General features: G+C 42.4%; 1 protein-coding gene across 1 annotated transcript in view; it reads left to right on the top strand.

The window, feature by feature from the left end:
• CMYA5 (cardiomyopathy associated 5) overlaps nt 1–22,202 on the top strand; it is a 106,554-nt gene extending 84,352 nt beyond the window's left edge. Inside the window, exons 10-13 of the mRNA XM_032156965.2 lie at nt 12,346–12,479; nt 14,354–14,453; nt 16,813–16,986; nt 21,404–22,202. Coding sequence (XP_032012856.1) covers nt 12,346–12,479; nt 14,354–14,453; nt 16,813–16,986; nt 21,404–21,650 — 655 coding nt within the window. The 3' untranslated portion in view covers nt 21,651–22,202. The remainder of the gene's footprint in view (nt 1–12,345; nt 12,480–14,353; nt 14,454–16,812; nt 16,987–21,403) is intronic.
• The last annotated feature ends 249 nt before the right edge of the window (nt 22,203–22,451 follow it).

Here is a 22,451-nt window from a genome sequence, read left to right as displayed (position 1 = left end):
TGGGCTGCACCCACTGTCTAACCAGTCCCACTGAGATGAGCTGGGTACCTCAGTTGGAAATGCAGAAATCACCCACCTTCTACATTGATCTCGCTGGGAGCTGGAGACCGGAGCTGTTCCTATTCGGCCATCTTGCCAGCCACCTCTAGACAGCTTTAAATAAAGTGTATTATTTAAGCTCTTGTTTATCTTCATGATCAACAACTATTTATTTAGTTATGATGTGAAATTGTATATGACTGAGCAATGATGATAGTTTCAAGTTGAAGACAGGCTTCACAAAATATGATCAAAGGATGAATTAATATCGGGTGGGGGACGTTTTGGTGGGATGTAGGCATTTAAGCAGAAGTGAAACATAATAAATGTTCAAGAAACAACATCTCTTTTAATGTGCCAACTGCTGGAAGGCAGGCTTCGGTATTAGCAAATAGCTTAGAGGTGAACTCAGGCCAAAACAGAGGGAGAGAGAAAAAAAAAAAAAACAACCAAACCAGACTTTTATTGAGCATTTACTACGTGCCAATCACTAGCCCAAGTACTTTAGGTATGTTGCCTCGTTTAATCCTCACAAAAACTCTAAGATAAAACAGACACTTTGAGAGGCTACTCAGCTCGTATTAGCAGTCAGGATTTAAACCTCATTTTCTAAGATTTCAAAGTCTAAGCTGTTAACCCTTGCTTTACGTCACTTAGGGGAGTCCTGGACCTTAACTGTGAAAACTCATTGATGCTACATGAGAAGAACCCTGTATCAGAAGTGCTGGAGTCCCAGAGTAATCTCTCCCACCATTTTCTACCATCAGTAAGGAAAACCCAGCTCTTTCAGAGGCAAGATCAGCCTGCTAATGAAGGCTCTGAAATGACTCATTCCCTTTATGGCATCTGTCCCCAGTTGGCATTTGCATAAATCACATCAGCACAGTTGGATACTTAAATCAGCAGAAATCTGGAAACCCTGAGACCTAGTAGCCATCTCACTAGGGAACAGTGATGTCATCTCATAAATGTGGCTACAAGGAGAAGGGACGAGGAGATGGCGTTCCATTGAAGGCCTTCAGCTGGCTGGGAACTTGCCTGCTCTCAGTGAATCTTCTCAGCCATCCTATGAGGCAGGTAGTGATCTCCACTAAATCAGACTCAGAAAGGTTAAATAATCTGGCCAAAGTATGAAATGATGGAGTGAGGGTATGGAGTCAGGATTCAAACCCGGGCCTGTCTTCTTCTTTCCACTGGTTTTAAAACTGCTGCCCTGAATAGACTGAGGCATCCCTCAATAGCCTGATGACTGGGTGGTACCGTGCATCCTTAGTTTTCTCTGTCCCATGAAAAACATAGATATGAAGAGAGAATGCACTACCATTCAAATCCCCTCTAGTTAATGTTTTTCCCTTCCCTGATTATCCTGGGGCCTTTGCAACTAAAAAAAAGAAAAAAGAAAAGAAAAGACTCATTCTGATAACAACAATGCATTCCAAAAAATCCTTTGCAAAAGCCAAAGAAACCAATGACATTTCCATTTGTAGGAAAAAAAAGACCATCCACCAATTTCATGAAGACCAACATCGAGCTTATTAAAACATAAGGATTGTCATTAGCTTATTCTATTTGAGATCTTGCCAATCGATTCATTTTTATTTTTCTTGTTGCAGGAAAGCATATTAGGGGCTGGCTAAGCAAAAATTTATAGTAGTTATAGAACAATACAAGGGGTTCTTTGCTGTTGAGTGGTTATAGTCCAGCAAATTTAGAAAAAAAGGGAAATTCCACATGTGAAGCCCTGTTGATAGTTTAATGCTGTGTTTGAGATGGAGTTGCTTTCCATTTAGGTGCTAAGAGGCCCCTCAGTGCCAGGAGGTGCAACGATATGTTCAGTCCGTAGCCCAGGTTTGACTCTCCAACCTCTGGATCCCTGCTGAGTCTGACAATAGGTAATTTTTTGAGGGAGGAAAAAATTTATTGGCCACAAATTGCTAACCTGTTCATTTGCTAAGTCTACTGCTGACACACCACATCAGAGCCATCCCACATCAATACAGGCCTCAATATCTTATTCCCTAGGTTGGCATCAACAGACTGAAATAATTCATCTTTAATCTCAGAGTCCCAGGACTGCAAAACTCATTTTTATCTCTTTGGTTCTTTAATGTAAGAGTTCAAGACAGAAGGCAAATTCTGCTCTTTGGGAGTGGCCATGTGTTGTGGTTCTTTTGACCATCTGGTTTTCACAACCAACTTTAAAACATTCTTTACACGGTCCGATGCTTCAAAATTCTGTAAAAGATTAACTATTTAACTACGATCTATGTAGTTCAATCTCTAAGATGTCAGCTGTGGAGAACATGTCTTACAGTAGAATTGATACATAAAGAAGCTCAAAACTTGGTCATCTCTAGTCAATAAATGTAAACAATTCCTCCTTTTTGTCCATTATATTAGAACCCCATTCTTCACTTTGATTCTCTGCACAGCAATGGATAAAGTTACTTTGTCTCTGAGAAAGAACAGCAAGCCAAGATTTGTTTGATCTCACTCCTTTGTTGGCTCCATGAAGGAATCATTGTGTGAAGTTGTCATCTCAGTGCCCATGACAGTGCCTGGCATATTATAGCTACTCAATAAATATGTGTTACTGGAATGAGTAAATATCAATTAGCATCAAACACATAACACTGACTAGTAAGAAAAGTTAGTCTAGCTTTGAGGATAATCTCTTATTTAAAACAGGGGAAAAAATAAATTGTGCCAGCAAAGTAAAGAAGAATGGACGAATTAATTGTAGTGCTTGGATATTTAACCAGGAGATAGGACTAGTCTAATCTGTGGACTGGAAACCTTCCCATGGGTAACTCATAGGGAAGGACTTTACAAGCTTATTTATCCATTGGTTATGTAACGCTTACATAGGTTCTGGATTTCATGCAAAAACTCTATAGTACTAAACTAGATCCAAAAATTGATCCAGAGGTCCCTGAGGGAAATTAGGGGGATCAAAGATTACTTCCATTTGTTGTGGCTTAGTGTAACTGAGCCTGGACCGTAAATGGGGTATGAACGGGGAACTTATCTGTGTAGATACTCAATAAAGGTCTGTTTCACGAATGAGTGAATGAATGAATGAATGAATGGGATTAGCCAATCTCTTTTTGTCCTTGCCCACTTCAAGTCATCTAACTGGCTGGATCTCCAGCAAACAAGACAGGGAGCAAGAGCTAAATGAGTTCACATTGCTTTTCCACCCCCAATCTGCGATAAAACAAGCAGGCTTCAAAGCTCTGGTATGGTGTAGGAAGACAAGTTGAAAGGAAATGAAAAACAAAAAGGCAAAAAAAGATGAGTAATATTAAATCACACGCACACATGGAGAGAGGGCATTGGTTGTCCTCTAGATTGGAGAATCTAATTTTGGTTGCCAGAATAGAAACACATCCATCTTCAGACCTGCAGTCCTTCCCCAGGTATAATGGCCTCTGGCGATTCCAATTTAAGACCAAAGGTGCTAGTTGAACTTTTATGGTGGGCGTTTGAATGGAATGAGCTTACTGTGCCCCCAAGTTACATGACGCAGTGTCTGAAATAGCTGAGCAACTGCCTCCATTCCATAATCCTCACAGAAAACATTTGCATATTTTTGCGTGTGGGCACCGAGGCTCGGTCCCAGCAGTCGGCCCTGTTGGGTTTGGGGTAGGCGGGAGTGACAATCCCCGGCTTGTGCGCGGGGGTGAGGGAGCTCCTACTCGCCTTCTTCCTGTTTTTCTTTGAATGCTCTCCTCAGGTTGGGTGGGCTCAAAACACTTTCAAAAATTTTCCACCGCTCTGCTGTTTCCTCAGCTGTTCTGTCTCTCCTGTGTGGAGAGAAGTCAGAAGAAGTGTGGGTGGAGGAGGGAAAACTGAGAGAAATATAGTACAGGGATTAGCCATGTGGGCTGCAGCGAGAGAAGCCGTGTATTGAACGACAAATCTGTGAGAGTCAATACGCCAGAAAGTAGCTGGGAGTGAGTCTCCTGCGCCCTGGCCCTGGCTGAGGCTATGGGCTGGGGAGACCCTCCCGGGGCCATCCTCCAGGGCAAGCATTTCCAGGGAGTTGGGCTCAGGGTGCTGGGCCTGTGAACTCATATTCCTCCTTCTTGCAGCTTGTGGGGCCCCACCTGGTGGAGCAGGAACAGAATTGCCTGTCATAGGTGGGTGTTTTCAGCTGGGGACACCCACTGCTCTGTCTGTAGAATAAGGACAAATAAGGGTAAGTTTCCTAATGAACTTAGTGCAGAGTGAGGAATCCCAGCATTTTTCTTTTCTTTAAATCTTTATTCCTAAGCCTTCAGATGGATTGGTGATGACTGACCAGTGGTCAACAGCAAGAGATTAGAGCTTCCTTGCACCCTGTGGCTAAAGGAGGCAGTCATTCCTGCTCCTTGCTTCTTCACAGAGGGACAGGAGGGTCACTGACACGATTGGGCCAAAATTCTCTTGAGTAATTAAGAGCTAGTCACCAATCTGTATGTGAAATTGTTTTCCTGACCCAGTCGTCATATCCCTCTGTAGGGAGCCTTTGGGAGAGGGAGTTATGCGAAGATGATTTCCCATCGCGCCCCCCAGTGTCTTGGCATTCGGCTTTTCCTGAAAGAAATCTTTCTTCCCAAATGACCCTTATTTGACTTTGATCATGTACAACACCTCCTAGTTGTACAGTAAAACCTCAGTCAATGGAAACCCAATCAGTTCCTTCACTTCTAACTTAGGCCTGTCAATTTCCAAAAGTATTCTGGTTGTCCACAATGAAAGACTCAGACATAGTAGAACCAGTAAAACAATCCTGTGAGAACAAGAGCCAAATAATGCAGGACTGAGGAGACTGAAAGTGAAGAACTGAACCTCAATGGAACATAAAATTTAAATCTGAACTTACTGGCAGCTAAAGAGAAAACAGGAGAGAGGGGGAGACAGCAAGAGGAAAAAAAGAGATTACATAACTCATCTCTTTTTTTAAAAGGAAGCACATTTCACTAAGAGAGACAATTATATTTCTTGACATTCAGCTCTAAGATGAATTTTTCATGTAGATCTTTATATAAGGGCTATTGAACAAGACAATAGTGATTGTCTTTAAGAGCAGTTTTACAAAAGCTGCAAAGGCATTCTCTATATAACCATTATTTTAAACAGGATCTGAAAGCATAATGTGAAGTCACCATTCTGGGCAGGCAGTTTTATGAGGATCTCAAGGAATTGTTTGCCTGTGTGACTGTGGAGGGATAAAGGAGGGCCTAGAGAATCCAGAGGAATGAATGTTACTAAGCTCCTGGGATTCTCTGCCTGGAATATGAATGATACCATTCAGCCTTTGGAGGGTAACTATAGAGAAAACAAAAATCTAGAACCTTTCTGCTGGGACCTTTGGCTTGTGCTGATTTTGCAAGAATGTCTAATTATAGGAAAGCCTAAGCCCCATGGTTGTCAGCATTCAGCCGCCATGTTACTTTTCTACACTGTTGTGAACGAAGAGTGATGTTAGTTCACACCTGTAATCTCAGCACTTGGGGAGTCTGAGGTGGGAGGATTGCTTGAGGCCAAGGAGTTCAAGACCAGCCTGGGCATTCAGCCCCCATGTTCTTTTCCACACTATTATGAACTAACAGTGAGACGCTTACCATCGAGTCTCATGATATCATCATTTATCAAAAGAAAAATCGTTCTGTTCAAAAATTTTTATTTACCAACTTTTTTAAAAAGGAAAATCTTCTCAATCCCGATTTAACCAAGTGTTTCACCTTAAACAAAAAGTTCCATATTTACAGTTAGTTAAGATTTTATAAGTAGCTTCAAACAGACATGGCTATTCAGTTAGGTTTTTATATTTAATGTTGCTCATGTTCTCAAGTAGTTTTTTTTTCCTTCCCACCCCTTCTTACCCCGCATTATCTTATGATTATTTTTCCCAACCTAAATGATCATAAAAATCAACCAGGATGCTTACTAAACACTTAGATTCGAAGGCCCCTCTTAAGATTCCGATTCAGAAGATCTAATATGCCCGGGCAGGCTTGGGGAACACTGCCTTACTAGCTGCTCCTTTAGGGCCCAGCCATGTACTCTGTTCACAGGTCACACCACGTGGTGTCGACTGGACTGCCTGAATGTTGGTGCTGCCAATGTGAATGTCAGTAAGAGCCAACTGTGTTTTTAAAAAAACAATACCTACTTAGCCATCTGTGGTACACTGCAGTGACGACACTAACTGTAGGCTGCTTCTAGGAATCACGGCACTGGATTCCTCCATATTGTTTGTACGCAGGCCGCCCCGCTCCCCTGGGGAGAAAGCATGTTTAGATCCAGGGGTTGGACATGGTGGTGCAGAGAACAACCACACCCTGTAATTGCCAACCCCTCAAGTTCCCTCAAGCACATACATACTCCTTTCCTTTTTTTCCATCCCGTACAAATTGCTGAATTATCAAATTCCTGGAGAAGCTACTTTACAGTGTTCAAATTAATATCCCCTTTGAGATTGTGCAAGCACATCAACCAACTCCTGAACTTCTGAGCTGGTAATATAGCTCTTAAAAGTAAAATATTTAATTAAATTTGTATAGAGAATATGTATTTATGGTACAAATTAAAAAGATACAAAAGAAAATACAGTGGAAATTAAGTCTCCTTTCTACCTATCCTTTACCTACCCAATTCTCCTCCCCAGAAGCAATTACTGTTACCTGATTCATATTGATCCTTCCAGATAGTCTGTGCACATACAAACACCTATAGTTTTTTAACAAATGGTAGCATACTATATATGTTTCACCACTTTGCTTTTCTTGCTTAAAAATATTCCTTGGTGAGCATCCCATATCAATACATATGAAACTACTTCAATTAAAAAAAACCATTTTAGGCCAGGTGTGATGGCTCATGTCTGTAATCCCAGCACTTTGGGAGGCCAGGGTGAGTGGATCGCCTGAGGTCAGGAGTTCCAGACCAGCCTGGCCAATGTGGTGAAACCCCATCTCTACTAAAAAAAATACAAAAATTAGCTGGGCATGGTGGCAGGCAGCTGTAATCCCAGCTACTTGGGAGGCTGAGGCAGAAGAATTGCTTGAACTCAGGAGGCGGAGGTTTCAGTGAGCCAAGATTGTGCCATTGCACTCCAACCTGGGAGACAAGAGTGACACTGCATCTTAAAAAAATAATTAATAAAAATAAAAATGATTTTTTTTAAGTTTTATTGTATTGTTTTAAGAATATGATTTAGGCCGGGCACAGTGGCTCACACCTGTAATTCCAGCACTTTGGGAGGCTGAGGCAGGTGGATCACGAGGTCAGGAGTTCAAGACCAGCATGGTCAAGATGGTGAAACCCCGTCTCTACTAAAAATACAAAAATTAGCAGGGTGCAGTGGCAGGCGCCTGTAATCCCAGCTACTCAGGAGACTGAGGCAGGAGAATTGCTTGAACCCAGGTGGGGCAGAGGTTACAATGAGCCGAGATCATGCCACTGGACTCCAGCCTGGGCAACAGAGTAAGACTCCATCTAAAAAGAAAAGAGAAAAGAAAAAAAGAATATAATTTAACTTATTTACCAATTGAGAGGCATTGAAGTTGTTTCTATTCTCTTGCCATCACAAACAATGCTGCAGTAAGCAACCCTGTGCATATATCATTTCACAGATGTGCAAATATATTTGTAAATTAAATTATTAGAAGTGGAATAACTGGTTAAAAAGTGTGCACATTGTGAATTTTGATAGATATTACTGAACTGTCTCTATAGAGGTTGTAGTTGTTTATTTGACTCCGACTAGTGGTGTATAAGAGTTCTTAGTTCTTCATACCCTTGCCTAAACATGGGATGATAAAACTTTTGATCTTCTGACAATTTGTAGAAAATGAAATCTTATTTTAGTTTAAGTGTGCATTTCTTTTATTATGTTGAACATCTTTTCATATGGTTCAGAGCCACGTACAGTACTTCCTTTTCTATAAACTGTTCATTTCCTAGCAATTTTTTTTCTCTTGGATTGTGATATTTTTTCTTTTTGATTTGTAGAAGCTCTGTTTTTTTAAGGAAGTTAGCTTTCCTATTAAGATATAAGTTTCAAATCTTTAAAATTTTTTTACTGTGCATATTTTTTATAATTGAGTTGAATTTATCAATCTCTTTTGAAAATAGCTTTTAACTTGGGTAGCATATTTAAAATGCCCCCCTGCCCCCTGCCCCTTCTCTTTCTCTCTCTGTGTGTGTGTGTGTGTGTGTGTGTGTGTGTATGTTTATTCACTCATGTTTTTTGTAGTAGCCAATACAGTAATTTCATTTTTTAAACTAGGTATTTTATCATCTGGAATTTATCTCAGTAGATTGTGTGAAGTAGGAAATCCTACTTTTGTTTTGTTTTTTTAGTATGGCTATCTAGCTGTCCCATCAGGAAAACCCATCATTTTCCCTTCTGATCTGAAATACTTCCATTATTATACACTCAAGAGACTATATGTTTGGGTCTATTCCTGACCTTTATAATCTGTCTATTGATCCATCTGTTTATGCCCCAGGACCATACTGGTTTTATTATTGTAGCTTTATAATTTAGAATTCCTGGTAGATTAGGTTGCCGCTTCCTGACTTTTTTTTCTATTTGCTAGTTTGTATTTGATATGATCTTTAGAATCAGGATGCGTAGCCTCCTCCATCAGCCTGCTCCTGACAATTTGTTATTTTTAGAGATCATGTTAAATTTATAGATTAACTTAGGGAGAATTGAAATTTTTATGATGTTGCATTTTCCTATCCAAGAACTGATGTGCCTTTCCTTTCACTCAAGTCTTTTTTTGTGTTTCCCTCAGTAGCATCTTAAAAAATGTTCTTTATATAGATCTTATATCTTTATGTATTTTTATGTCTGTCACTATTCTAAATAAGATTTTTTATTTTATCTCCTATCTAGTTGTTATTTGTATATAAAGGCTTTTGATTTCTTGTATCAGTTTTATATCTAGCCATCTTACTGAATTCTCTTATTATGTAAGAGTTTTTCAGCTGATTTTCTTGGGTTCTGTAGATAAATGGTCCCATCATCTGCAAATGGTAGTAATTTTACCTCCTACCTCCCAGTGTTTTTAACCTCATGTTTCTCTCTGACTTAATGGGAATGCTTTTAATATCCCCCTTAACCATTATGTCCCCAATTATTTTTTACTTCGTAAAAATCCTTTTCAATTCCTACCAAAAATGATTCTCACCCCATTGTCCGTCTTAGTCATGGCAAACTTTCCAGTTGCTCCTTGCCAAAACTCAAGAATAAAAGGGCCCAAGCTAGAGAGGCTGTCCTCACAGGCATCAGCTGCTGGGGGCTTCCACTCATCTGCCTCTGAAACAACAGAGAAAGAGACCGTCTCTCATTCTCAGGGCAGCCCAAGGCCTTCTGAGGAGACAGCGAGTCTCCTCTAAGTCATTTCGCTCTGCTTTGTAGCAGTGGAGCTACCAAGGGTGAGATGAGCAGGTTGAGAGGCCTCTGAAGCCTGCTAGGCACAATGCTCTGTGATAAGTTTCAGCTCCACTAGAGCTTATCATCCACCAGCAATCAACTTCACGGCTGCTGCTCAGAGGCTCTAGGTGCTGCGCTGCTCACTGCCCTCGCATCTCTGGGACCTCCACACATAAAGCCATCTCTTTCCATTGCACTATGGCACTTGTAGGGAGGATCCCACACTTAGGGCCCAAAATGAGACCATTTGAGTCAAATTTCTAATTGTCTTTCAAATTTTATTATTGGCTGTAGACTTCCAATCATAGTCACATCAGTTATGTTATTTACTGGTATAAAATCCCTAAGCACCAACTAAGCACCAACAAACTACCATGGCTTCATTTGCTGTCTGATCACTCACCTTAGTTTGGGTATTCTGTGAACTTGAATTCTACTGCAAACTATGCAATGCTTGTTATAAGTCATGTGGACTTAGTTACAATTATGACAAATTTTTGTTTCTAAAATTAAAAAAAAATCATAATCTCTGGAAGAGTGCTACTCTTTAGATCTCAAATTCCAGAATTTTTGAAGTTTTCGTTAGGCTAAAAAGCAGGGACAGCTGACATGAAGACTTTGGTGACATCTGAGTGGAGTCGGAATAAGTAGACGAGGAGACGAACTGTTTGTTCTAACCTTTTTTGCTTTGTTCTTGGCGCTTGAGCATAAGATGGCAACTTGTAAACAATAAAACACCACCATATTTCGTATTACTTTTGTCTGCGTGCCTGCTGCTTTTATTTCACAGACTCAGTGAGGACATTGTGCACATTTGTCAAATCTGCCTGACCGGTTTCAGGCACTGAAAGCAGGACGGATCCCATATTTTGACTTTAGTACCATGTAAATCTTTATTCTTTAAATGAGCAATAAGACAGAACATGCAGTTGACTATACATGTGGAATTTTCTCCTAGACAGACTTCATCATCTTAAGGGCAAACACTTACCTAAAAAACAGTATCCTTGCTATTTAACAACTGTGTTGTTATAAAATGAATCCAGTGAGTTCTCTTTGTCTCTAAAGCTAAAATTTCCCCACGAATCCTTGTCACTTTCCCCCTTCCCACCCCCGCCTCCTCAACAAGCCCTCAGAATAACAGGCAGAGACAGGGCCTGGGCACATGATAAGTGATCAATACATATTTATTTAGGGAGTGAATGAAGTCTGAAATTCAGTTCAGGCTGACTATGCTTAGTGAGACAATAATTTTGTTACTAATTAATGTTCATTTAAAACATTTCTTAAGTCATCAATCCCAATAAGATAAGCAATACATCTACCCCAGAATAATATTCTAGATATTAGTCAGAAATTACATTCTCAATCATAGGACATGGTTTCTCATTAATTCACTGAAGCCTAATTAGTTGTCCGTGGACATGGGGCTCAATGTCATTGATCCAGTCTGAGTGTATCTAAGGACAGTCCTCTCCTGAGGGCCTGGTCAGGTGATCAGTTCTAAAATAACAACCAATATGATTCAAGGAGTTTGCACTGACCTTTTCCAGACACAGGCACTAAATAGCAGTTACACAAGCAGGTCCAGGGTGCTCCCCTTGCCCCTGCCTTCTGAGGAGCACACATGAGTTTTGTCCTTTTAGACATGGGGTCGGGGTGGGGTGGTTATTCTGTACAAATGTTTTGCTTTTAAGAAGTTTGAAATTTGTTTCTTTTCTGGGTCAAGAACACTTTTTCCTTTTTCTGGTTCTCCGTGTTATTCTCTAAGACAGGTATTAGGAAATGAAATAAGTCATCAAAAGTAGAAATAACCTGGAAAAATATTCATCTATGGATGAACAGTGACCACTCTTTGATTCTGATGCTTTTGTGGTATATTCATTAATAACAACAACAAAAAAAAAAAACAAAGACAAACAAAAAACCCTACCCTTCTGAGAATGAGCATGAAGGCTATTGTACTATTACATTCATTGACAATTATATCTCCTGGGAGCTCTGGCTCTCCAGCACCCAGGTTAGGAACTTTCATTAGCAAGGAATCTAACTTGTAACTCTAAGGACTCTCCAAATGGAAGTTTAAAGAAAGAGCCCTGCTTGCTTTTCTTTTTTTTTTTTTTCTTAATTCATGCTCTAGGCTATGATATAAAACAGATTAAAGAGAATAGGAAAGAAGCACAAAACTATTCTAGCTTGTTGGCAGATTCAGAGAGCTCCATCTTCAAATCCATCAAATCCATTTGTATTAAGTGGTGGGGCTGTTACAATGTCCTTGCCAAGCCCACTGCCAATTAGACACCACTATCAGCATTTTTCTTTTAATTTAAATAGGCAATTTAGGAATAGCAACTTTGAGGATTTTTTTTTTTTTTTTTTTTTTTTTTTGCAATTAGAATTCTCTTTTCTTGCCAAGATCGAGTTTGCTTTAAAAGATTTCATCTTCTTTAAAGATCTTTGGTTTCTTTTAACTTTGGTGGCTGTAGCGTGATGATCATGTACAAAATCATCATAGATTGGTTTAATATCATCTTAATCCAAAAGTGCCCTCTGGCCAAAAATTGATAAAGAAAATGATATATTCTCGGAGATTCACTAACCACAAGAGTAGTCTGTTTTCTGAAATTTTTTAAGTGTCTGGTTCTGTTCCAAAGAGCATTCTGGAAGGCACATAATAGAAATTATTTGATAAAGTAATCTTAGTGGACAATGGCCATTTTGTAGGACCTGGCTTGCTAATCCAGTGTCATAAAAGCGGAAGAAAATAAGTTATTTGTTGCTAATAAAAGATGTTCATTCACTACCAAATTGAAATAGGAATCATTTAGCACGTGGCATTATATTTAAAATTATTATTTTCCTCTTGTATTTAGATCTTTCTCTGGGATCAAAGGCCTCCAGCTGAAAGTTAACCTCCAACCCAATGATAACTACTTTTTCTATGTGAGGGCCATGAATGCGTTTGGGACAAGTGAACAGAGTGAAGCTGCTCTCATCTCCACCAGAGGTACTTTCTCCTTTGCACATAGTGAGCTATTTCCAGGCTATTTCTTCCCTTCCACCCCTCAGAGGAGATGTCCTAGAGGGCAACTTTATAAACTCCCAACCTACTGTCAGTGGTAGGTTTTTGTCCTGAGGACCCAAGGTTGGTCAAAGGTCAAGATATTTCTTTCGTTTTTCTGCTTTACAGGTTCTCAGCCTTGGCTACCTATTAGCAATCAGCCAGGGTGCTTAAAAAATACCGTTGCCCTGCCTCCACTCCTGAAGATCCTGATTTAATTGATCTGGAGATGGACTCAAACATTTATGTTTTTAGAAATCTTTCTAGATGATTTTTTTTTTTTTTTTTGAGACAGAGTCTCACTCTGTTGCCTAGGCTAGAGTGAAGTGGCATGATCTTGGCTCACTGCAACTTCTGCCTCCTAGGTTCAAGTGATTCTCATGCCTCAGCCTCTCGAGTAGCTGGAATTACAGGCACATTCACCATGCCTGGCTAATTTTTGTATTGTTTTTAGTAGAGATGGGTTTTTGCCATGTTGGCCAGGCTGGTCTCAAATTCCTGACCTCAGGTGATCTGCCCGCCTCGGCCTCCCAAAGTGCTCGGATTACAGGTGTGAGCCACCATGCCTGGCCTCTCCAGATGATTTTTATCGGACTCACAATGTGTTATAATTTGTGGATATGGTGTGTGTATGTGTGGTAGGTTGGGGATATTCTTTGAACTCTGTGGACAAGTTACCAGCCTTGTTCTGTTTATTCTTGATGCCTGGCACATAATTTGTGATAGTTAATGTTTGTTGAACGAATGACTAAAAGAGTAATTCAAGGAAGTGATAAAACTATTCAATGACATTTTTGGGAAAATACCTAGATGATGCCAATAAAAAATGTTTGTCTCTGCAATTTTTGTGAAAGGAAGTGAGGAATGGAAAAAGGACCATTTTATTATCTTATCCTAGACCCAGAGCTGGCACAAGGTTGAGTGGGTGCAACAAGTGATCGGCTTACCCAGCAACATCTTGTGTTTTTGCCTCATTTGTGAGATAGTCAGGGCCAGCCTGATGTTTATGAAGAGAAGATGCGAGGGCTGTCTTCCCAGCAGTGTTGTCCCCGCAGTCCCAATATGGTGCCTGTCCTTCCATTGTTATAGTCTCTACTTTAGGTTATACCAGTGCATCCCCCATTTTTTTTTTCTCGAGACGGAGTCTTGCTCTGTCGCCCAGGCTGGAGTGCAATGGTGCGATCTCGGCTCACTGCAATCTCTGCCTCTTGGGTTCAAGCTATTCTCCTGCCTCAGCCTCCTGAGTAGGTGGGATTACAGGTGCGCACCACCATGCCTGGCTAATTTTTTTGTATTTTTAGTAGAGACAGGGTTTCACCATGTTGGCCAGGCTGGTCTCGAACTCCTGACCTTGTGATCTGCCCACCTTGGCCTCCCAAAGTGCTGGGATTACAGGCGTGAGCCACCTCACCCGGGCTGTATCCCCAAATTTTAGTGTGCACATAGATTTCCTGAGGATCTCGTTAAAATACAGATTCGAAGTCAGGAGAGCTGCGGTGGGGTCTGAGAGTCTGAATTTGTAACTAGTTTCCAGGTGATGTAGATGCTGCTGGTGCAAGGAGCACACTGCACAGCAGGTGAGCGCTAATAGAGGGTGCACCATCAGGACGTGCCTATGGCACCACGTAGAGGTAACCAGCCGCTGGCATCCACGAAGGCCTTATCATGAGTGAAATTTTCAGCTGTGGATCTGAAGACACTGCGTGGAGGATTTTGACGTCAGAGGAAAGAGAGTCTAGGGTCTGAAATGTGGGGCTTAGCCTAGGGACAGCACTGGTCCTCGTGGCAATGTTTTAATCCTATTTTCTCACCTGCAATAGGAACCAGATTTCTCTTGTTGAGAGAAACAGCTCATCCTGCTCTCCACATTTCCTCAAGTGGGACAGTGATCAGCTTTGCTGAGAGGAGACGGCTGACGGAGTAAGTAGAAAGCACAAGTGGGCTGATGGCCCAGCAGTAGGGTCTTAGGGTGTGTCGCCTCAGGGTGGCCTCCCCTGAGCATATTCATGGTGCAGTGAACATATCGGAATGTGATCTCAAATATCAATGTGTGCACATCCACACTGTTCGGCTGTGGTTCCCTACCGAGAGATAGTTCACCACTTGGAGCAAGTGTCAACATTTTTATTGGAAATATAAGCACAGATGGTTTGGTTAAAACATCGGCTATTTTAAGGTATGATCTCTGGTTCAGTGGGGGAAAAAAAGGGTCCAGTAATTCTTTTATTATTTTTCTATAGCAAACCAGATATTTTATCAACCCTCTTGAAAGGGCATAGAAGAGACTGGGCACAGTGGCTCACTCCTGTAATCCCAGCACTTTGGGAGGCCAAGGCAGGCAGATCATTTGAGTTCAGGAGTTTGAGACCAGCCTGGCCAACATGGTGAAACTCCATCTCTACTAAAAATACAAAAATTAGCCAGGTGTGGTGGTGCACGCCTGTAATCTCAGCTACTCGGGAGGCTGAGGCAGGAGAATCACTTGAACCTCGGAGGTGGAGGTTGCAGTGAGCCGAGATTGTGCCATTGCACTCCAGCCTGGGAGCGAAACTCTGTCTCCAAAAAAAAAAAAAAAAAAAAGGCATAGAAGAGAAGGACATTTTATTGAGTTCCTAGTTTCTGGCCACAGAATCTTGCTTCCATAGTAGCTCCCGCAAAAGGAAGCATCAAAGAAAAGAAGAGGCAAAGGCGGAGGACAGGGTGGAGGAAACTGCCCTGCGATTTGCCTGCAAGCTCTGGGGGTTATTTTGCAGATCAAAATGGCAAAATGGGAGAAGGTCTGTGAAACTCTTGAAAACTGTAACACACATGAAACACAGGCTGCTGATGGTGCTGATGTGCCCTGGTGTCGGTGGCTGGCAGGTGCTCCCAAGAAGGCACTGAGCCAGCCAGCAGTGACTTGCACTGTTTCCCTGTCACATTGCTACTTGCCTGTCTGTGGCCAAGCTCAGGTGTTACCTGCTCCTAGTTCTGGCCAAGGCTTCTCTGGACCCTGGCACCCTTTGATCTTATCTGTGTAAAAGAACAGATAACTTGTGGGGTCATTTTTCAGCCACTTACTCATCATCATCTTCGAGCAGCAGCCCTGTCTTGTGCATCTTTGAATCCCTCAAATCTAGCATGGGGCCTGGAACATTGCAGGTGCTAAAAATATACAAATGAGTGATTCAGGGAAAAAATAGATTGAAGAAATAGATTGAGCTTTTCTGTCTTTTGGATTCCTCAAAAAATCAAAAAGAAAATAAATAGACTGGGGGAGGGTAAGAGTTCACAGATAATAACCGATGATAACTGTAATGTGTTTTATAGAATTTTATTTATTATTAACCTGAAAATTAGCTCATAAATATCAGGCAGCTGGGCCTTGCTCCAGAGTGAGGGCTTGTCAGTAGCCACCTCTCTGAAATGAGGTTGAGTAGAAACATGAAAAGTGAAATACATTCCCTTGCATTAATCATTTTCTCATCTGTTAAAGGGGAGAGGGAGAGAGTGCTGACTGAATATTAACACTGCTTAAATTAAAAATGCTTCCTTGCTGTCTCAGCCATTTCCAAGCAAAACTGAGCAATTCTTGCAAACAAGGTCACCCATCAGCAGTTGAAAGTGCTTTTGGTTCATTTCACTGAGGTGCTTATAAAAATAGCTAAGGTGAGACAAAAAAAAACCTTCAAGCAATCTCTTAGGGGCACCTACTACAATTCAAAGAGGCCAGAATCTTGCAGACTGTTGACCGCTAATCATACTCAGTTAATCCCACACTTGGCTCTGGCCAGCACTAGCTGCCTTGTCATTTAAGAGCTGCATCTCATTTGGTGGCTGTGTCCAGTAAGGTCAGGAGGCATAGAACTCATGGTTAAGGTTTTGGAGATTTCTTTTTTTTCAAGTTTTGGAAGAAAACTATGCAAATTGTTTCCTACCTGCTTCCCTTGTATTTATGAAGAGAAGTCGCCTTAAAGGCAGAGACTGCAGCATTTCTTTTTGTCTTACCATTATTCTAGTTATTTCCTGATTCCCATCTCTTTTAAGAGATGCAGCGTACAACATGCATGTTGTATGTATGTGACTGGCAATAGGTCAAATGCCTGTTGAGAGTTTGGAGAGTTCTGTGATAATCTGGTTAAGGTTAGGGATACAATGAAGAGAGTGTCTTTAGTTAAATTCCAGCAGTTTCCAAGGGCAGAATCCTGCCTAAACTGTGTGAGTTTGTGAATGTTTATGCTCATGAGATACTGGCCGATGATTCCTGCGCTCAGCATACTCTGATTGACTTCGCCCGCAGAACCCCGTCAGTGCTGGGTGAGGAGCTGCCTTCCTGTGGCCAGCATTACTGGGAAACCACAGTCACAGACTGCCCAGCATATCGACTTGGCATCTGCTCCAGCTCGGCCGTGCGGGCAGGTGCCCTGGTACAAGGGGAGACCTCATGGTACATGCACTGCTCTGAGCCACAGAGGTAAGCGAGCCCTTCCCCTCCCCTCTTCATCAAAATGTTATGCTTGGGTGTCCAGGCAGGGCTTTCTGAGGGACCTGATAAATAGCACCCACTTCCATGCTCAACTTCTAAGCCAACTAAGAAAGAAAACAAGAGTCAAGTATATGGAGATGAAACTCTGACTCTGATTACTGAGGAAGCTGCTTTTAGAGTGTGTGAATCGTACCTGAAGAGGGTTTCTTATATTAAACCCTATTATGAGGCAGACTTACCCAACCAGAGCCTGGGCCAGGTCAGCTTCCTTGCTCTGCAGAGCAGAGTTGGTGCCTGGAGAAGCAGAGAAGGATGTGCGTCTCCCTGGTAGCTAGTGAGTAAGAGATAGGGAAGAGGGAGGGGCAGCTGGGCTTTGGAGGGGCAGCTGGGCTTTGCATCACAGTTTTTCCTTCTGAACTCACCACAGGGTGGAGAGAGACCACAAGGGTAAAGCTAAGAGGAGTCCCTCCACAGAGAAGGAATCAACAGGAGTGAGGAAGAAGTGGATCTCCAACACCTCCCTCCACATTGGTCCATATTGGGGGTTGGCAAACTATAGCCCATAGGCCACACATAACCCGCTGCCTGTCTGTGTAAATAAATTTGCAGAAACACAGTCATGCTCATTTGTTTATGTATTTACACCACAATGGCGGGGCTGACAGATGTCTGCCAAATCCTAGGATATTTACATCTGTCCCTTTACAGAAAAAGTTTGCCAATCTCTGTTCTGTATTACCTGTATTGTTTGGTTGGTTGATGCGAAAAAGCCATTAGCCTGTGTTAGTCTCAGAGCGATCAGGCAGGCATATTATGATCTGAATATGCTCACAGTATGGTTTAATAGAAAGAACACTGGACTAGGAGCCAGGAATCCAATTTTAGGTTGGCTCCATCCTCAATTAGCCTCCTGTTGGCTGTTTGCCATAAGTGGGTTAACCCTTTGAGCATACCTTATATCATCTAGCTCTGCAGGGGACAGTAATGCCTGGCTTGCTACCTTTTGGGGTTGTGAGGCTCACATGAAATCAGGTACAGGGAAGAGCTTAGGAACGGTAAAGTATCATACAAATGTGAGGCATTATTCAAATGTAATGCTTTAAAAAGAAGCCTTCAATGCTTGCAAGTTCCCAGAAAAGGCCCACAGATTGGGATTTTGCATATCTCTGGCTGCACATTTCTCCCTGCATCCTACTTGACAGTTTGATTCTCTGAGATGGTTCATAAGGACACCATCTCCAAGCACTACTTAAAGTCACATTTCATCAACTCGGAACAATTATGATTAATTGATATTCAGTGCTGTGCAATGCATAAGGACCCAGCCCCTACCCAGAGTTTGAAATCACTCAAACTCAGTTTACAGTTAGTAGATTCAGAGCTGAAACTACATATTAATTTCATGAAAATGTCCGTACACACTCAAATCCTTAAAAAACCCACACCGAGGGCTAACCTCCAATAACAAATTCCTAGGCTCTAGAAAACAAAATTGTATATTTTGTTGACAAGTTCAACCTACAGCTTTGGCCTTTGGCTCTTTCAGGCTTGGAGTGGTTGCCATAGATTCTGGGGGAAAGAGTGTGTCCCTTTGTGTGGTCTCAGCACAGAGAGGCAGGGTCCCGGGGCCCTCATGTCTTCCTTCAAGGGCTTCACATGGGGCACCCTGGCCTCTGGGACTCTGAGAGTTCTCCTGTGGCAGCCCCTCCTGTCTTCTACTTTTTCTGGTTTAATGATTTTAAATCAACCTATATCACTCTTGATTGTACTCACAGAATCTAGGTTTTCAGATGTCACAATTGGGAAGGAGGCGTGAAGATCATCTCAGGAGAGTCTGCTGGTTTCCTTCCTGTCCGTTCCTAAACTTGCCACGCTAGCTCAAGGCTTCTGCACCTCTTCTGCAGTTTCAGCAGCAGCCACCCAGCCTGCACCCTCAGTTCTAGTCTCTACCCACTCGCAACTGGGAAACATTTCTAAAACATCATTTTCAACATGTCCCTGCCTTTTCTGCTCAGAAATCTACAAACATCTACAGTGGTGTCAGAACTTGGGTGGGACCACCTGCAGGACAGTGAAGAGGGGCAGCCAGGAAGAATGTGGCCAGGCTGGGGCAAGAAGCCCTGAGGGGAGTTACCACCAGTGTCCAAAGGGGTCTGGGGTGAGTGTGGGCCAGAGGTGGGACTCAAGGGAGTAAGGGTCCTCAGTCCACCAGGAGGAGGGGAGGCAGTTCCAGGATCATGCAGGTGTTTAGAGCCAGGCTTCTGGATGATTCTTTTTTGAACAGAGACCAGCCAGGTCTCTGTTCAAAGCCAGCCAGGCAGAGAGTCAGGCCCCACGCAGGCAGGCTTGGCTTCAGGCCAGAGGTGAGGTCAGTGGGATGTGTGCTCAGCCAGAAATGGAGACAGAAGCAGGGCTGGTCAGGTTCTGCATCCTGCAGAACTGGTGGAGACAAGGACTCAGAGTATACCTTTCCTCACTTGGCCTCCCAGGTAGGGATTGGCTCAAGGAATGACCAACGCTGGGCCTGCAGGGACCGGGGGACTTCCAAACAGGGGAGGAGAAATTACTCATTTAGGCATTCAGAACCCTCCAGACCAGCGTTATGCAATGGGACCTTCTGCAATAATAGAAAAATGGTGCCACACGTGGCTATTAAACACTTGAAGTGTGGCTGGTAGGACTGAAAAACTGAATTGTAAATTTTGTTTAATTTTAATGGAAGTGGCCACACATGTCTAGTGGCTACTATATTAGACAGGGCAAGTCTAGAGCCTGGCCCCTGACTTACTCATCCACGCAACATCCTAAAAGTCACCCCCGTGTCCTGTCCAAACCCAACAGGGCAATGGTGATGTTCTCTGCCACATACGGACTTCTTCAGCCACCTCACGGTCACTGCTGCTGCCCTTACTGTGTGGACTTTTCTCCTTCTTTTTCACCTATTCAAGTCCTGCCTGTCCTTTCTGGCTGAGTGTAAGCCCAAAGCCTTCTGTAAGAGCCCAGCTCACACTGCCAGTCCCCATCATTGCTACTTGAAACGTTTCGTCTGTCTTGCAGGTTCCAGAACGTCATAGTATTCTGGCATCTCTCTCATTAGCAAGGCATTGAAAAGGTCCTTTATCAACTCGAAAGTCTCACTTACCTCCCCACCACCATGAACCTCTGCCTTTCCACGTGAGCTTCTTTCTGCAATGAAGTTGCCAACTTGCCATCCCCTAAATACTTGCACTTGAGCTTCTGGGCCTTAAGACAGATGTTGCAAGTCTTGAAGATCCTCAGCCCTCCCTGCCAGACCCATCACTTACCCAGATTCTTAGGTCCAAACTGCCCCGGTGTTGCTGTGCTCCCACCCCTCCAGCCTACACATCCACACACCTTTCCCTCATCTCTCTTCTTCCATCTCTCATTCCATTCCTTCCCCTACTTTCAGGGCCCCATTCTCAGTTTTTAAGACTACTAGGAGAAAACCCCAAACCTGTGTTACTTTTTTACATAGAGCAATTTAGCTTTTCTGGTCAGCAGTTTCTCCTTTCCAGCCTGGCCTTGAACCTTTCCCTTCACAACCAAAACAGCTTCATTAAATGTGTCTAGTAAACACTTGAAGATCTACACCCTGAGAGGCATTCCCAGCTGTGGTCCGAGTTTCAAATGTGGGCAGTTTTTCCTTCCTGCCCCATACAGTATGGGATCCCAGAGGGCAAGGACAGCACTTCATGTCCTTCACATGCCCCAGAGCGCCTAGTAAAGTGCTGGATACACGGATATGCACGAGGAATAGTTGTTGAGTTGAATTTGTCTGAATTAAAGAGAGGAATCAAAGGCAACCCCGCTGGTGGCAAGGCTGCAGAAAACCTTGAGAAAATGAAAAGGAAAGTTGGTTTGGGGAATGGGGAGTGGAAACAAAGGATGAAGTTGGCAAAAGTAATGAAATATTCCTTAAACTTCAGAAAGGCCTTTATGTAAGTTACCTATAAAATTTTAAAACTGTAAAATTAATACATTGTATGGAAGGCAAGCTTGCAGTACTTTTAAAAATACATGGCAGCCTCAAAGGAGTTTTATTCCAAAGAATGACACGCCATGAATGCGGTAGTTAAAACATGTGGGCAGCTGGGAGAGAGTTAGAATGTGGAGAAAAATCACAAAGGAGGCATATGTTGGCTATTCTGGGACTGCCTCCTAATGTAGAAGGAGCAAAATTATTAAACATGCTCATCTGTTGGGATAAGCTCTGCATTTTAGCATCTAGAAGAAATCTAGTGAAAGTATTTGGGACAGCATTATTGCAACTCCTTATTGTGAAGTGGAGTTAATAACCGAAGAATTGGTTATTCCCAAGTGACTTTCCTTATCAAATTCTTTGAGATTTCCAGAGTTTTATGTTTCTCATTCTCTTTCATTTCAGATACACATTTTTCTACAGTGGTATTGTGAGTGATGTTCACGTGACTGAGCATCCAGCCAGAGTGGGCATCCTGCTGGACTACAACAACCAGAGACTTATCTTCATCAACGCGGAGAGCGGGCAGTTGCTCTTCATCGTCAGGCACAGGTTTAATGAGAGTGTCCACCCTGCCTTTGCCCTGGAGAAACCTGGAAAATGTACTTTGCACCTGGGGATAGAGCCCCCGGATTCTGTAAGGCACAAGTGATCCTTGGCTTTCAGAATTTGCAAGAGCAGTGATTTAAATTTTGGGGGGGTCTGCTGTTCATTCCTTTGGGTGCTATACATTATTCAAAAAGTCTCCCACACATTTGCACTAATGATGGCTGCACACGTAGCAATCAGCACGTGTGCAAAATCAGCAAGAGAACCTTGACTTTACAGAGCAGTGTGTGAGTAAACAGAATGAAAACAACAACCTCCACTCTTCAGTTTATATAAGTTTGAGTTCTTTCCTAAGTTAAAAGGTCTACACTTGAGTTGGGAACCAAAAGACAGAAATGGACTTCCATCTGTTTTACTGGTAAAGGAGGTCCTCTGATGGACAGGTCAGAGTGAAGGAACGTTGTGCTCGTAAGACATCTCCTCTGACGAAGAGCCGTGGACGCTTTCCACAAAATGTCACCTCGCTGCACTAAAGGATGATGAACCCTAATCATTAAAGAAAGTGTTTCAGCTGATTTAAATTTATAATGAACTCTTTTGTAATAATGTATACTGTAGAACATGAGTCTTTCCTCCCTAAAATTTTAAATGTAGAAAAGTGCTATATGTTAGAAATTTCCATTTTGTTAAATAAATGGTTAGAGTCTATAAAACCAGTCGTGTTACGTGAACTTACTCCATGTGACTTACTGGTCTGGCATCTCTGGAGCAGGACAAACTGCAGAGTAAAACTCATTACACTTCAGTGCAGTGCACTACTATTGATTTTCCTGTGAGAATTTTACACACACACACACACACACTTTAAAATCTAATCACTCACACACCATAGTTATAGTCACTT

The sequence above is a fragment of the Hylobates moloch genome, unplaced genomic scaffold (genome assembly GCF_009828535.3).
Source record: "Hylobates moloch isolate HMO894 unplaced genomic scaffold, HMol_V3 SCAFFOLD_6, whole genome shotgun sequence".
In the NCBI taxonomy this organism is placed as follows: domain Eukaryota; kingdom Metazoa; phylum Chordata; class Mammalia; order Primates; family Hylobatidae; genus Hylobates; species Hylobates moloch.
Note: the sequence above shows the minus strand (reverse complement) of the source record. Positions and strands in the feature narration are given on the sequence as shown.